This window comes from Mobula birostris, chromosome 6 (assembly GCF_030028105.1).
Source record: "Mobula birostris isolate sMobBir1 chromosome 6, sMobBir1.hap1, whole genome shotgun sequence".
Classification (NCBI taxonomy): domain Eukaryota; kingdom Metazoa; phylum Chordata; class Chondrichthyes; order Myliobatiformes; family Myliobatidae; genus Mobula; species Mobula birostris.
In genome coordinates, this window is record NC_092375.1 from 174,682,292 (window position 1) to 174,698,227 (window position 15,936).

A 15,936-nucleotide genomic window follows, 5' to 3' on the forward strand; every position below is an offset into this window, starting at 1 on the left:
CTGATGGAATATATCCCAGGATACTGAAGGAAACAAAGGAGGAGATTACTCCTGCCACCTCCTGCCCCATCACCTTAAACATACATCCTCTAATATTTGATATTTCAATGCTGGGAGAATGATTCTGACCATCCACCACCATCTGCATACTCTATAGTACCATGTTTAGTTGGAATACTGCCAGAAATATTAGGAAAAATATTTTAAAGTATTAAGCAAACATGACCACAATCTGGAAACAAAGAAAGAAGGATATTCTACTAAAAACAACTTTATGGTGAAAACCCATGTTAAAAGCACAATCCGTGTATATCCATAACACATTATACACCAGCATTGATACATGTATGAGAAACAACAAAATGATGTATTGATTAAATGATGCCAAATCAAACTTTTGATGATCCTTTTCCATTTTTCTCTCAACACAAGGAAGCCATTTCAGCCCAGTGAATCTACACCGGCTCACAGAGGAATTCCATTCTCCAGTAACTTTCCTTGCAATCATATTTTCATCAATTTCCACCCAGATTCTAATATAATCAGAAAATCATCGTAAGGAGTTTCAGTATAATAATGAATTTGAGTAGAAAAAGAATGATAAAACTTAGAAAGGAACAAGGCGGGACCATTCTGAGTAGGTTCAGGCTGATATCAGGGTCAGCAATGTACTTGTATGCTTTGGGCTATGAAGATGCTATTCAATGTGCAGATTCTACAATGAAAACAAATGGCCTGAGACTTACAGACTTGCGTCTTCGCTTCTTGCCCTTTTTCTTATGTTTTTTAGACTTTTTATAACTCCGCTCTGAAGAGAAAAGGAAATCCTTCATAAATCGACTTTCAGTAAAATTTTAAGTTTACACAAAAAGGAATCAACGAGGTTTAGGTTACCTGACTCATCACTCGAGGATCGGTCTGAAGGAGACTTTGAATGTGAGCGCTTTTTCTTCTTAGAGTGGTGATAATCATCATCTTCTGATTCTGAACCCTAAAGAATTAAATACACATTTTGAGCAATGAAGCTACAAAAACATCATATTAGAAGATCAGGGTATTTGACCAATAGTAGATTGTATTGAGCTCAAGGGATTATTTCTAAAGGTGGGAGTATGTTTTAGCAGCCACATGGCTTCCAACAGGGGATAGGTGGGATGGGTGGGGTGGTCATTGACCAAAAGGCATAGGAGCAGAATCAGGCCATTTAGCCCATCAAGACTGCTCTGCCGTTCCATCAGGACTAATTTATTATTTCTCTGAACCCCATTCTCCTGCCTTCTTGCTGTAACCTTTGATGCCCTGATCAACAAACACTAAACCTCCTCCTTAAATATAGCCAATGACTTGGCCTGCACAGCCTCATCTAACAATGAATTCCACAGACGTACCACCATCTGGCTAAAGATATTTTTCCTCAACTGTTTTAAATGAATGGCCCTCTATTCTGAGGCTGCGCCCTCCAGACCAAGACCCTCCCATTATATGAAACATCCACTCCTCATCCACTCTATCCAGGCCTTTCAATATTCGATATGTTTCAATGAGATCCCCCTTCATTCCTCTAAACACATATGATAATCCTTTCATTCCTGGGATTATCCTCACTAACCTCCTTTGGACCCTCTCCAATGCTATCACATTTTTTCTTAGATAGGGGCTGAAAACTGCTCACGATACTCCAAGTGCCATCTGACCAATGCCTTTGCATTACATACTTGCTTTTCTATTCTAGTCTTCTGAAAATGAATGCTAACATTCCATTTGCTTTCCTCACCACCAAATCAACCTGTGAGTCAACCTTTAGGGAATCCTGCATGAGAACTCAAGTTCCTTTGCACCTGATTCTTGAATTTTTTTCCACATTTAAAAAATACTCCACATCTTTATTCCTTCTACCAAAAATGCAAAATTATGCACTTCCCTACACTATAAGTCCACCTGCCACTTCATTGCTGCAACGATCCTGTGAGATAGAAGTAAATGATGTCTCTGGCCAGGACTCAAGAGTTGAAATTCAACACTGGTTCAGAAACATTTAGAAATATTCAAATATGCCGGTAAGATGGGGGCATGCTTGGATGCAACGGTGACTTCGGGCCCAATCAAAGGTGTATTTGTTTGTTCAGTATGTCTTATTTATGATTGCAAGCCACTGTTGGATACCAAGAACACCAAGTATTGCAGGACTATCTCATCAGCAAGTTGCTCGGTAGTGATACAGCTGGACTTATTGCGTACCCTTGTTGTTTTGTTGCCTGGATTTGTTGCTTACTGTTGTTGTGTCAATATGGTGAGCGGTGCAAGTGACTGACTTGGACTTGTTATTGGGATTGCAAGACCCTGTTGGACATTGGTAATATAAAAATACTCCAAAGCCAGTTCATTGGTTTACTCGCGAGCCCGATGGCAGAGGAGCTACATTGTCTCAGCTATGGTGAGGTCTAGGCACAAACTCGGGCTCAACTGTTGCAGTCACCCAGGAGAGAGGAGGTGCGGGAGAGCCTCTGTGTGGTGCACTGGAATCCTTGCTAGGTTGGGGCCTAGCTACTCCCATTGGTGTTGTCCTCCAGTGTTCACTTGGTCCCGCCATCCAATGTTCGTTCAGTAGCTGGACCAGGACTACAGTCATGTCACTTGGGCCCATTGGACTTGAAGTCCCGTGCTGGTGCCACTGCACTACCGCCCAACACTATGTGCTATGCTTTGTTGGTAATCTGTGTTGCACCTTCACCCAGAGAAAAACGGTTTTGTTCAGCTGTATTGGTTGAATGATAACTGAACTTCGGCTTGAAAATAAATATGAATCAAAAGTCAAACAAACCACTGAAATTTGGTACTTTGACAAGTCCCCATGCATTGTTGTCTGTTTACGTCTAGAACAAGGGACCATAGTCTCACAAGGAGTCAGTTATCTGTGAAAATTATAAGAAGAAATATATTCACTGACAATGTAGTGAATGCATTCACCATCTGAGTGCTGTGGAGATTTGGATCCCGAGTACACGAGACAGTGATGCATCCATTTTGAGACATGAAGAGAATTAATTATGGGATTAATGCAGGTAAGTGTTAACATGATAAAAGAACAGTTGTGTTTTATTAAATATCAGAGCAGGTGCAAGGGGCCAAGTGACCTCTCCTGTTTATTGTTCTTGTGTATAATCGTGAGTCTCCTTGACGAGATATAATTGCATTACGGATGGTTCAGAGATCCAACAGGATAATTAAAAGGGGTTATCTTACAAAGAATGATTGAGCATATTAAGCATTTAATCAATGGAGTTTAAATAATGAGGTATGGTCTTATAGAGGCAAAAGATTCTGAGTGACCTTCCCAAGGTCATTGCTGGTGGGGGGGGGGGGGGGAGGGCATGTGGGGGAAAGAGAGATTGGGAATCTCAAACTAAATGGCACAGGTTCCAGAATAAGGGTTATCCATTTGAGATGGAGATGAAATGAAACTACTTCTGCAAAAGGGTTGGGAATCTTTTGGAATTTTCTACGCCAGAAAGCTGTGAATGCTGAATCATTAAATATTTTCAAGAACACGAAAGAACTGTATAGGGTATAGGCTTCTGGGGAACAGCCATAAAAGTGACGCTGAGCCAAGATCATCCATGCTCTTATTAGGTATCGAAGTAGGTGCAAAAAGCCATAAATACACTAAATATACTACTTATATTGGCCTATGAAGATGAAATCATCTTCATAGAGCACAGGGCAGATGTATGGGGTTGAACGGGATCTGGGACCAGCCATTATGAAATGGCGGAGTGGACATAATGGGCTGAATGGCCTAATTCTACTTCCATGTCTTAAGGAAATGCTTTCAAGTTATTAACTAACATACAAGCTGCTAAGAACTCTCAAAGGGACTTTAAGCATATTGTATTGAAGAATATTTCTATGGAAGCACTCAACTGCTAACTTCCTTCATCGGGTTCAGTCTAACCATTTTTTCCATTATTAATCTGCACATTCCTGTATTTCCTCAGAATGGTCCTAGAATGCAGCTATCACTGAACACATCTGCAGACTAGAAGAAACAAAAGGCCTATTCCAAAACTAGATGTATAAAATAAATTTATTATCAAAGTACATATGTCACATTTACAACCCTGAGATTCATTTTCTTGTGGGCAATCACAGTAAATACAAGAAACACAATAGTATCAATGAAAGACCACACCCAACAGGAGAAACAAAAAGGGAAGAATAAAAAACAATAGTAATAAATGAATAAGCTATAAATATCAAGAACATGAAATGAAAAGTCCTTGAAAAGTCCATAGATTGTGGGAGTAGTTCAGAGATGGGATGAGTAAAGTTATCCCTTCTGGTTCAAGAGTCCGATGGTTGAAAGGTAATAACTGTTCAAGAACTGGGTGGTGCGGGTACTAAAGCTCCTGTACTTCCTTCTGATGGCAGCACTGAGAAGACAGCATGGCCTGGACGCTGGGGGTACAGATCTGCTCAATGGGGGGAGGGCTTTGCCCAAGATGGACAGAGCTGTATCCACTTCCTTTTGCTGGCTTTTCTGTTTCCATAACAGCCCATTATCCAACCAGTCAATATACACTCCATCACATCTATAGAAGTTTGTCAATTATATATGACATGTTAAATCTTTAGAAACTCCAAAGGAAGTAGTTTCATTGCTGTGCTTTCTTCATAATGGCACCTACAGTGGCGTGCAAACGTTTGGGCACCCCAGTCAAAATTTCTTTTACTGTGAATAGCTAAGCGAGTAAAAGATGACCTGATTTCCAAAAGGCATAAAGTTAAAGATGACACATTTCTTTAATATTTTAAGCAAGATTACTTTTTATTTCTATCTTTTACAATTTCAAAATAACAAAAAGGAAAAGAGTCTGAAGCAAAAGTTCGGGCACCCTGCATGGTCACTACTTAGTAACATCCCCTTTAGCAAGTATCACAGCTTGTAAACGCTTTCTGCAGCCAGTTAAGTGTCTTTCAATTCTTGTTTGGGGGATTTTCACCCATTCTTCCTTGCAAAAGGCTTCTAGTTCTGTGAGATTCTTGGGCCATCTTGCATGCACTTCTCTTTTGAGGTCTATCCACATATTTTCGATGATGTTTAGGTCAGGGGACTGTGAGGGCCACGGCAAAACCTTCAGCTTGCGCCTCTTGAGATATTCCATTGTGGATTTTGAGGTGTGTTTTGGATCATTATCCTGTTGTAGAAGCCATCCTCTTTTCACCTTCAGCCTTTTTTTTTTTACAGACGGTGTGATGTTTGCTTCCAGAATTTGCTGGTACTTAATTGAATTCATTCTTCCCTCTACCAGTGAAATGGTTCGCGTGCCACTGGGTGCAACACAAGCCCAAAGCATGATTGATCCACCCTTGTGCTTAACAGTTGGAGAGGTGCTCTTTTCATGAAATTCTGCACCCTTTTTTCTCCAAACATACCTTTGCTGATTGCGGCCTAAAAGTTCTATTTTAACTTCATCAGTCCATAGGACTTGTTTCCAAAATGCATCAGCCTTGTTTAGATGTTCCTTTGCAAACTTCTGATGCTGAATTTCATGGTGAGAACGCAGGAAAGGTTTTCTTCTGATGCTCTTCCATGAAGGTCGTATTTGTGCAGGTGTCGCTGCACAGTAGAACAGTGCATCGCCACTCCAGAATCTGCTAAATCTTCCTGAAGGTCTTCTGCAGTAAAACGGGGGTTTTGATTTGCCTTTCTAGCAATCCTACGAGCAGTTCTCTTGGAAAGTTTTCTTGGTCTTCCAGACCAAGACTTGACCTCCATCATTCCTGTTAACTGCCATTTCTTAATTACATTACGAACTGAGGAAACAGCTACCTGAAAACGCTTTGCTATCTTCTTATAGCCTTCTCCTGCTTTGTGGGCATCATTTATTTTAATTTTCAGGGTGCTAGGCAGCTGCTTAGAGGAGCCCATGGCTGGTGATTGTTGGGACAAGGTTTGAGGAGTCAGGGCATTTATAAAGCTTTGAAATTTGCATCACCTGGCCTTTCCTAACGATGACTGTGAACAAGCCATAGCCCTAACGAGCTAATTAAGGTCTGAGACCTTGGTAGAAGTTATCTGAGAGCTCAAATCTCTTGGGGTGCCCAAACTTTTGCATGGTGCTCCTTTCCTTTTTTCCCCCCACTCTAAAACTGTACAAAAAAAAATACACTAATCTTGCTTAAAATGTTGAAAAGTATGTTCCATCTTTAACTTTGTCTTTTGGAGATCAGTTCATTTTCTATTCATTTAACTATTCACAGTAACAGAAATTTTGACCAGGGGTGCCCAAACTTTTGCATGCCACTGTATGTGCTGGGCCCAGTACAGATCCTCTGAAATGTTGACACTAAGGAATTTAAAGTTGCTGACCCTCTCTATCTCTGATCCTTCAATGAGGACTCGCTCATGGATCTCTGGTTTCCTCCTCCCGAAGTCAATAATCATCTCCTTAGTCTTGCTAACATTGAGTGGGGGGTTGTTGCTGTTGAACCACTCAACCAGATTTTCAATCTCCTTCCTACATGCTGATTTTTCACCACCAACGACAGCAGCCTTAAATATGGCATTGGAGTTGCACTAAGATTCACAATCATAATTATAACACAACTGGAACAAGGGGCTATCCATACAGACGTTGTGCACCTGTGCTGAGTGAGATTGTGGAGGAAATATTGTTGTTAATACAAACTGACTGGGGTCTGCAACTGAGGAAATCGAGGATCCAGTTGTACAAGGAGGTACTGAGGCTAAGGTCCTGAAGCTTATTTATTAGTTTTGAGGAGATGATAGAATTGAATGCTGAGCCGTAGTCAAGGAAGAGCATCTCGATGTATGCACCTTCGCTGTCAGATGTTCCAGGATTGAGTGAAAAGCCAATGAAATGGTATCTGCTATTGACCTGTTGTGACAATAGGCAAATTGGAGTGGATCCAAGTTGCCTCTCAGGCAAGAGTTTACATGCTTCAACACCAAAACACTTCCTCACCGTGAACACAAATGCTACTGGATGATAGTCATTAAGGTTGATCATCACATTCTTCTTAGGCACTGGTATAATTGAAGCAGATGGATACCTCTGCCAGACTGCTGAAGAGGGAGGTTTAAGATATTGGTGAACATTCCAGATAGTTGATCAGCACGAGTCTTCGGTACTCAGCCAGATGCTCCGTTGAGGCTGGATGCATTCTGTGCGCTCAGGTCTTGGTTCTGTCCATGATTTTTTACTATGAGATTAATTAACCATACCTCACTACACATGATCAGATCAGGAACAGCTCATTCTGTGATTGGTTCCATAACGCATTGATCAAAGGAATAAAGAACCTATCAAGGTAAACCTTGCCATTTGATTTGTTGAAACTATATGAAGATTCTGATGAAAATTTACTGAACCAGTAAACTAAAAGATCAACCAAAGCCAAAAAACAACATTAATTTTACCTATCCAATTTATTTATATCAGCAAATGCAATAATTGATTCCTTAGCAACCCTACATGCATGTTTTGCCTGTCTATAACCTAATCAAGAAATTAAACACAGGTGGTACCAGCCCCAAGTGTATTTAAATGAAGTGACAAGCATTCCAATGTTACTGTTGCAATTAGTGCCACTGGCAGGTAGCTGGCAGCAGAAAACCAGTCTTATACAGATGACCAAAGACAACACTGAAATTTAGAGATGAGACTATAACAAGTCATTAAGTTTTGCATACAGCTCATGTGTTAAATGGTTCAGCATATCATAATAAATTGGTAAATATACTAAATTACAAGCACTTACTGAACGAGAGCGAGAATGCTTCCTGTGATGCTTTTTAGATTTCTTGGAATGTTTTTTGCTCTTTGAATGATGATGCTGGCATTCATGCTAATGTGTAAAAAATAAATGAAATACACATGACAAGAGATACCAACATGCAAAACAATAAACAATTTTTGACAAAGTAACTCAGAATACTGCTTCTCTCTCCATAGACACTGGCTGATTTGAGTAAATTTAACATTTTCAGAAATTAAAGTATGTACATGCACTGAAAGATAATAGCAAGCAGAATGAAGTAAAAATACAATAATTAATTTACAGATAACCAAAGCTGCAAAAGTGAAGAAATCATGACCTCAATTTAATTAATTGAGTTTAAAGCATGTTACTTAAAGCAGTGGTTCTCAATGTGGGCCATATAGCCCTCCAGGGCATCATGCTGGATTTCATAGGGGTTACAAGGCAAAAAAAAAAGACTGGTAGTCACCAGTTTACTGTTTTAATGAAATACTAGTAAAATATATAAATTTTAAAAATGAATACACTGCATATAATTTAATTAGAACCCTGAATAAAATGAATGGGAAAATATGCTAGGTCAATAGTTGCATTTAATATCGGAGAATTCAAAATAAATTTCCACAGCTCTGGTAGAAAGAAAGCAGCTGTTTTTAAATTGGATTTCCCACCTCTTATTTAGTTGAATATGGTTTTAGTCAAACTTTTCACCTGCTAGCCCAAAAGCTGGTAACCATCTTGATGTTGTGAAAAGAGGTGATCTTCTATTATCTTTAACCAAATTGCAACCAGATATTCAAAAACTTGCCAGTTTGCATTAGTCATAAGGATCTCACTAAATACCCACAGCAACAATATTAAGCCTGTTTTGTTACTGGTTGAAAGAATATATTACATATATTATAAAAAAAAAGTATCATATTCAGAGCTTTGAAATAGTTTTAGTTTTCATATACCCCTGCAACATTATATTTAACTTGTAACCTATAACCTGTCAAAACATAAATATTGACTGTCCATTAGAATAATTAGTACAGCTGACAAAAAATACTTCAGCAACTAATGGAGACTAAGGAGAATGGGGGTTAAAGAGGTAAATGAAAGTCACAAGTGGGCCATGAGCAGAAAAGTGTTGAGAACCACTGATTTAAATTTAAAATGTGGCGCATATTTGTAGACAATTATTACATGGTATTTAGATACCTCTACATAGCTTGTCAAAAAAGTACCCTGATAATTAACAACAAGCATGTTATACTGCTGGAAAGATGAGAACAAAACACGATACCATTGCAACTTTTCCCAGAATTACCTCGAGAATCTGTAGAAACTCCTTGAAAAGTCTTTTTCTTTCAGATTCTACTGTAATGTCTTCAAAAGCAGACTCATTTACAAATCTCTCTCGGACCTGGAATAAATAAATAAGCTTATGAGTTTCATTAGCTCAAACATTATTTATTGAAAACCTAAAAAGTATCCCACCAAGAGGAATTCTAAATTTGAAATTTGTAAATGTGCTCTACAAAGGCATCGACATATACAAACCTCATCCCAATTTGATTCTGGCTCAAGGGGTGGTGTTGCTTGTTTTAACATACTCTTGAAAGCAGTTTCTTTACGTTTTAATTTCCTAGCTTCTTCTTTTTCTCTTTCACGTTCTCTAGCTTCTGCTTTCTCTAATAACTAATAGAAATCACAAGTAATTATCTAGTTCCGGACAGATCATACAGAGCAATGTTACATTACTTAACATTGATAATAAAAGATTGCTTATAATCTCTAGGAAAAGGTGCACACAATTGAATAAATTAATAAAGCAGAAATTAAGGGAACTATAACTACAATGACCATATGTCAAACAGTGGTTCCTCAATATTAAAAAGAACTTACTCCGCCCACCTCACCACTGTACCATTTAGCTCTTAATTTTGACTTTCACTTTTAATTATTAACATTTCAGCTTTCCTGTCCAATCACTGGGAACTGTCAAAGTTCGAACAAAAGGATGTACACTTCTGGATTACTTGGCCCACTCAGCGGGGACTTTGTAAGTGAGTAATACATTGGCAGTGCTGCAGGAAAGTGGTGAGCATAGGGCTCGAGAGTGAAGGAAAGCAAGGTGTGTGACCAACAGTGATTCGGATCTCTACAATGAAGGGAGGAGATATAAAAATTGAATTATAGTGGAGCGTGGAAAGGAGGAAAGCTCAGCTTATTTCTCCCTGATTATTAGATACAAGAACTTTTGATTTAGTCACCTTCAACACACTTTATTGAAAAAAACTTCAGAAATTTACTTACACTGTTGAAAGTAAGTTTAATATTACCAGCATCAAGTGTGGCTGCTCTCTTGTCTGAACTAATGACTGTACCAAATTCTTCAAAGGTAGTATTTATTTCTACAACAAATCCTTTATCCTGTGTAAGAAAATTGATACATAGTTTTCATTTACTTTCAGAGTATTTGACATAATTATTCAAGGAAAATTTAACAAAGTTAACCTAATAACAATAAAAGAATCTTAAGGTTTAATACTGTGCTGTTGTGGTTATCATATAGTAGTAGTAGTGCTTGTGTTTGCCGCAATAGAAAAGGGATTTGAAAAAAATCACTCTATATATCTTTATTTAATGGAAAATTAATAATTGGTTTACAGATTCCAGGAATCACCTGTATTGAGCAATCTCAACTATCAATTTTACCACCTCATGGTGTATGTACACAATAAATTAGAAAAAAAATTTACTGTGTACATACACCATCAGTAGATGTATGTACACAGTAAATTTAAAAAAAAATTCAATAGTTACAATGCACCTCTATAATGAGCATTATAAAGTTGGAGCTCTTTTATAATATGGAAACCACGAAAATCAAAAGCAGATTTCAATAAACTACACAATTTACCATTTTGTAAGTTATAAATCTGCTTCTGTACAATGAAATCTGTCATCCATGTTATATACAACATTGTGCAATCACCTTTAAAATATCTTTTATTATCTTCTTCTCATCATGGAAGCGGGCTTTTAGATCTTCCACATAAAATTTGAAGAGATCAAGTGGAGTAGATCCTAAATGTAATAACAGCAAGTATTATATATATTTGAGAATAATTAACTGTATTGTTCATTAGGTACACATACTGAATGAGGGATTTTAAATAAATCAAATTCATCTTACCAGGTTGGCCTAACATTTTGGAGAATCGAATATCTGCACTAATAGCAGGATACAATTCCATCCACGTGGACATTGAGTGTAAATGTCCACTTTCATGTAACTCATCTAAGAATGTCTGCAAAATGAAGCAGAATATTTTGTCCATATTTTCAAGAAATTACATACTGTATTAATTGATACATAACTTGTGATCACTGGTACTTGAACACTATATCATGCTGTAACACATTTTAAGGAATAACTACAGGTTGAGCAGTTACTTTGTTATATACTACAACATGTAGTGTGGGCTTCATCTTATTAGTGGAAGATGAAAAGCTGGATCTTGAAGAGTGAGATAACTAATTATGAATTGTTAGTCATATATCTAATATAATAAATTTTAAGTACCAATTATAAATTAGAATGCTTATAACTTCAGAAAGGTTCTTAAAAAACATTAGAAAAATACAACCATTCTAAAAGTAGCTGCTTTTCTTTCAAGTCTACCACTGAATTTTTTGATTAAGATGGATATTATCTATAAATTTGTTGATTACTTACCTGAAATGCTTCCCTATTTTTACGCTGCCTTCTCCTTTCTCTAAGCAAACCTCGCTGTTTCTCCTCCTCTTCTTCTTTCTCTAATGCTCGTATATGCTCTTCAAAACATACAAGTGCGTCTTCTTTATCCATATCTACAAAGTAAAGTTTAGGTGCCAAAGGTAAAAGTCAGTGTTTTATGTGAGAGATTAATTTAAAAGAAATTAATTTAAAATTATTTAGACAATGTTCTCAAGTACTGATTTCTATGACTATTTTATCTGAATGTTTTGAAGATCATTTGAAAAATTAAAATGTAATCTTAATTATATGATTAAAAGCACTGATTTACTCAGGGAAAAAGTAGAAATTACAAATAAAATCTAGCAGTTAATTATGCAATACCATTTTAAAGCCAGTCTATGCAGAAAATAAATCGCAAAAAAATTACTTGAGAAATGCTAGATCTTTTATCCTTAGAAACAGATCGACTTGCTTTTTTCTAAGCTACACTAACAGATTTAATTGCTGTGCAGAAATCTGTCATTGCGACAGGTGGATAAATATGCATTTTTGTTAACAACAGCAATGATCTTTCATTGAGTAACTGTGTAAGGAGTTAAGTGTACAATCTGCATTGACACAAAATCAATTACAAACTGGGTATTTGTATGTGAGATGTGTGTCCTTGGTAAGGTAAATCAATTAAAAAATTTCTCACTTTAATGTTCCGTTTTGAAACAAGAATCATATAGGAACAAGAATAGGCCTCTCCCACCCTAACAAGCTGAATGTACAGTATTCCATTCCACTCCTGACATGTGCTTTCTAGGTGGTGGAAAATCACTGGGATGTCACAAACTGCTGAACACTTAACTTCAGACCAGTATGTACAGTATTTATCAGGTATCTTCTTGTCTATCATATTTTCTTCAGTTGGATCAGCTTCACTGGACCTTTCTCCAACACTAGCATCCTCAGGAAATTGATGCTGAGAAATTCAGCATTTGTTTGTTTGAATGTCAGTGACAAAAATAAAAGAACCAGGAGTAGAACGTCTGACCCTTCAAGCTTGCTCGCATTCATTGAGATTATGCCTGATCATTCACCTAAACAGTTCCTGCCTTATCCCCATGTCTCAATTTCTTTTAACATCCTCAAGTCTACCAAATCAGTTTTGGATAAACTCTATGACTGAGTGCCCATTCAGAAATCGGATGACATAGAGTTATTCCTGAATCGCCGAGTGTGCGTCTTCATATTTCTCTACCTCCTGGATAAAGAATTTAAAGATTCATTACCACTGAGTGAAAAATATCTCATCTCAGTCCTCATTCAAAAAAAAACTTAAAGTAAATTTTTTTTCACCGAAGCATGTGTGTATGTGTTTCTCTATATAAACGCCGACATTCATTTTCTTCCAAGCAGTCATAGAATAAAGAAATACAATATAATTAATGAAAAGTTGCACACAAAGACTGACAAACCACCAATGTGCAAATGAAGACAAACTGTGCAAATACAAGTAAATAAATAATACTGAGAATATGGCTCGTAGTGTCCTAGAAAGTGTTGAATCAGTTTAAGAGTTGAGGACAGTGAAGTTATCCAAAATTCAGAAGATTTAAAGTAAATTTATTATCAAAGTACATACGTCATTATATACAAGCGAGATTTGTTTTCTTTCGGGCATACACAGTAAGCCCAAGAAACACAATAAAATCAATGAAAGACCACACCCAACAGGACGGTCAAACAACCCAAGTGCAAAAGACAATAAACAGACAAGAGAGAAAAAAAATTCATGCTAGTTCAAGGAGCTTTATGTTTGAAGGATAGCTGTTCCTGAACTTGATGGTGCGGGACCTAAGGCTCCCGTACCTCCTTCCTGAAGGTAGCAGTGAGAAGAGAGCATGGCCTGGATCGTAGGGGTCCTTGATGCTGGATGCTGATTTTATGTGGCAATGCTCCTTGTAGATATGCTCAATGGTGGGAAGGATTTTTCCTGTGATGGAACAGGCTGTATCCACCACTTGTAGCAGTCTTTCATTGATTCCATTGTGTTTCTTATATTTACTGTGTTTACCCACAAGAAAATGAATCTCAGGATTGAATGTGGTGACGTATACTTTGATAATAAATTTACTTTGAACTTTGATGTTAGTATCAGATCAATCCAATTCCATCCAAGGTTGCTAAGCTCTTTAATTTTTGTAATTTATTCTGACCGTTTAACGTACTTTGTAGTTCTTCATCCTCTGCAAAAGTCGGATTATCCATCAGATATTGCTGTGCCTCTGACCATGTAGTGCAGTATGTTACATTTGCCATGTTGTCAAGGATATTCTTTAGTGCCTGGGTGTTTCTTTTCCTCAGTTGCCTTGCTTGTTCCTGAAATCATTAAGAAATTCATATCAAAGAATGCTGAAGCACACAATATACAAACGTAAAATTACCTTTACATACTTAATTTCATAACTACTCAAACCTTTTCTTTTTTGGCCAGGAAAAACAAAACATCTTCATAGATCTCCTGTCGATCCCGCTCAGGAACTGCAGTCCATACTTCAGTTTCTCCAAACATTTGTTCAGCTTTCCTGAAACAAAAGAAAACCATTTTTTCCCCGATGTGTAATTTTCACTCAAAAGTCAAAATATATTCAAAGTTAAGTTGTTTTCAGCATTCATACCTACACACTAAAATGCAGAAGTTGAAGATGAGGTGAAAGTGAGACACCACTGCTCCCCTCCGAATCCAGTGGTTAAACATTTGAACGGAGTCACAAACTTACCAGTTTTGATTACAAGTGCAAATTCAAGTGATTTATTTGTACCTCACTTTAAGTTGTTAATCAGTAACAAAGCTTAAGTAAACTAATACATTTTAATAGTTTTATTTAAATCTACTTGAACTGTTTTTAATTACCAGAGACATTTAAAAGACTATTAAGAAAACCTTGCAAATGCTAGGCTCCCAAAGACCATCAAAGTATTCTTGGAGGATGACTTCAGGATCAGTCAGCTAAGAGCAAGTCTTAATCAACAAACCCCTGGCTCACAAGGATTATTTACATAAGGAGGAATAATTTATATTAAGAAGATATCAGAATTTTGATTAAAAAGTTTAACACTGGAAGTTTAAAGAAAAACATAAATCATTAAATCTACAGGTGCTGGAAATCTGAGATAAAAATATAACTGGAAAAACAAATCAGTTCAGCTGCCATTGTGGAAAGAAAACCCAAGAGTTTACATTTCAAAACCCTAACGTTGCATCCAACCTCCAGCTCATCTTCTACTTCTGCCTTTTAATACTTGGGTATGGAAGTTGTGCATGTAATAGCCTACAGTATAGACTTCAGTGATAAATAATATAGCCCACAAAATAGACTTCTATGAAGAATTGTCAGCTACCATTAACGATGTTTCAGGCTCAATATCTATCTCCATTTATATAATCCATTGCACATATACAGGTTTACTTTCCTCAGAGACAATTGTGAACTAAATAGGAATTTGCACCATTGTTAATTTCTGGCCAACATTACCGATTACTATTCCAGAGTTATTCAAAGAATTGAAATGTCAATACCATCTCTTTCCACAGACGTGGCCTGACTTGCTGAATGTTTTGGAATTTTCTCTTTTTATAATGAAGAATATAAAATTATATAGATCTGTGGAAAAAGTATGGTACAGATCAAATCATTCTAACAATAACAAAGCCCATGAACCAGATATTTTTTAAAAACTGGGCAAAATAAATATAAATTAGCTTTTAGAGTAAAAGCAAAATAATATTATATTTTGAATGCTTTTTCCACTTCAGACACACATAAAAAAATCTGCTTTACAAGAGTGGCATGGAATACCTCGCAACTCCTTTTGGATCTTTTCAACTAAAGTAAAATTTTCATTTATTTATTACACTATTTTTTTCCACTAGCTTTACATGGGTGCAACAGCAGAAAAGATCATTTTATTTCTCTCCAGTAAGAATTAATCACCTATTATCAATAAGTTATGAAAGAAAAATAATATTTCTGATCAATATTAATGTCCTGAAGTTGCCTTCAACTTTTATTTTTCATTCATTCACCCTTCTGCATTTATTGCCCATTTCTAATTGTCCTTGATGTGGTAGTGGGGAGCACTTTGGGTGGTCTGCCGGACCAACCAGCAGACCAGCATTTAAGAATCAACCACACTGGTCGGTTGGGGTTGTGGCCTAGAGTCACATATAGGCCAAACAAAGTCAGCATGCCTGGTAGGCTTTTCAAAACAATTTGATTGTAATTATCATAAAAACTATCAGACAAGTTGTTCTTCTAAATTCCAGATTTAGGTATTGTAAATTCCATAACTGCACCAGTGAGATTTAAACTCAAAATGGTTAATCCTGGTCTCTAGATGATCATTCTGGTAACATTCCTTCTTCCTGCTACGAC

General features: G+C 36.9%; 1 protein-coding gene across 4 annotated transcripts in view; it reads right to left on the bottom strand.

Annotated features, from left to right (window-relative positions):
* The window catches only part of prpf40a (PRP40 pre-mRNA processing factor 40 homolog A), a 76,138-nt gene that overhangs the window by 11,640 nt on the left and 48,562 nt on the right, over positions 1-15,936 (bottom strand). For 3 of the 4 annotated variants that reach the window (XM_072261949.1, XM_072261948.1, XM_072261950.1), the window contains 11 exons: positions 13,977-14,085; positions 13,717-13,879; positions 11,510-11,643; positions 10,967-11,081; positions 10,766-10,857; positions 10,084-10,200; positions 9,328-9,465; positions 9,095-9,190; positions 7,783-7,869; positions 895-991; positions 747-808 (listed from right to left, as the gene is read on the bottom strand). In XM_072261949.1, the coding sequence (XP_072118050.1) occupies positions 747-808; positions 895-991; positions 7,783-7,869; positions 9,095-9,190; positions 9,328-9,465; positions 10,084-10,200; positions 10,766-10,857; positions 10,967-11,081; positions 11,510-11,643; positions 13,717-13,879; positions 13,977-14,085 (1,210 nt within the window). The remainder of the gene's footprint in view (positions 1-746; positions 809-894; positions 992-7,782; positions 7,870-9,094; positions 9,191-9,327; positions 9,466-10,083; positions 10,201-10,765; positions 10,858-10,966; positions 11,082-11,509; positions 11,644-13,716; positions 13,880-13,976; positions 14,086-15,936) is intronic. The other variant, XM_072261947.1, reaches the window with a different exon arrangement.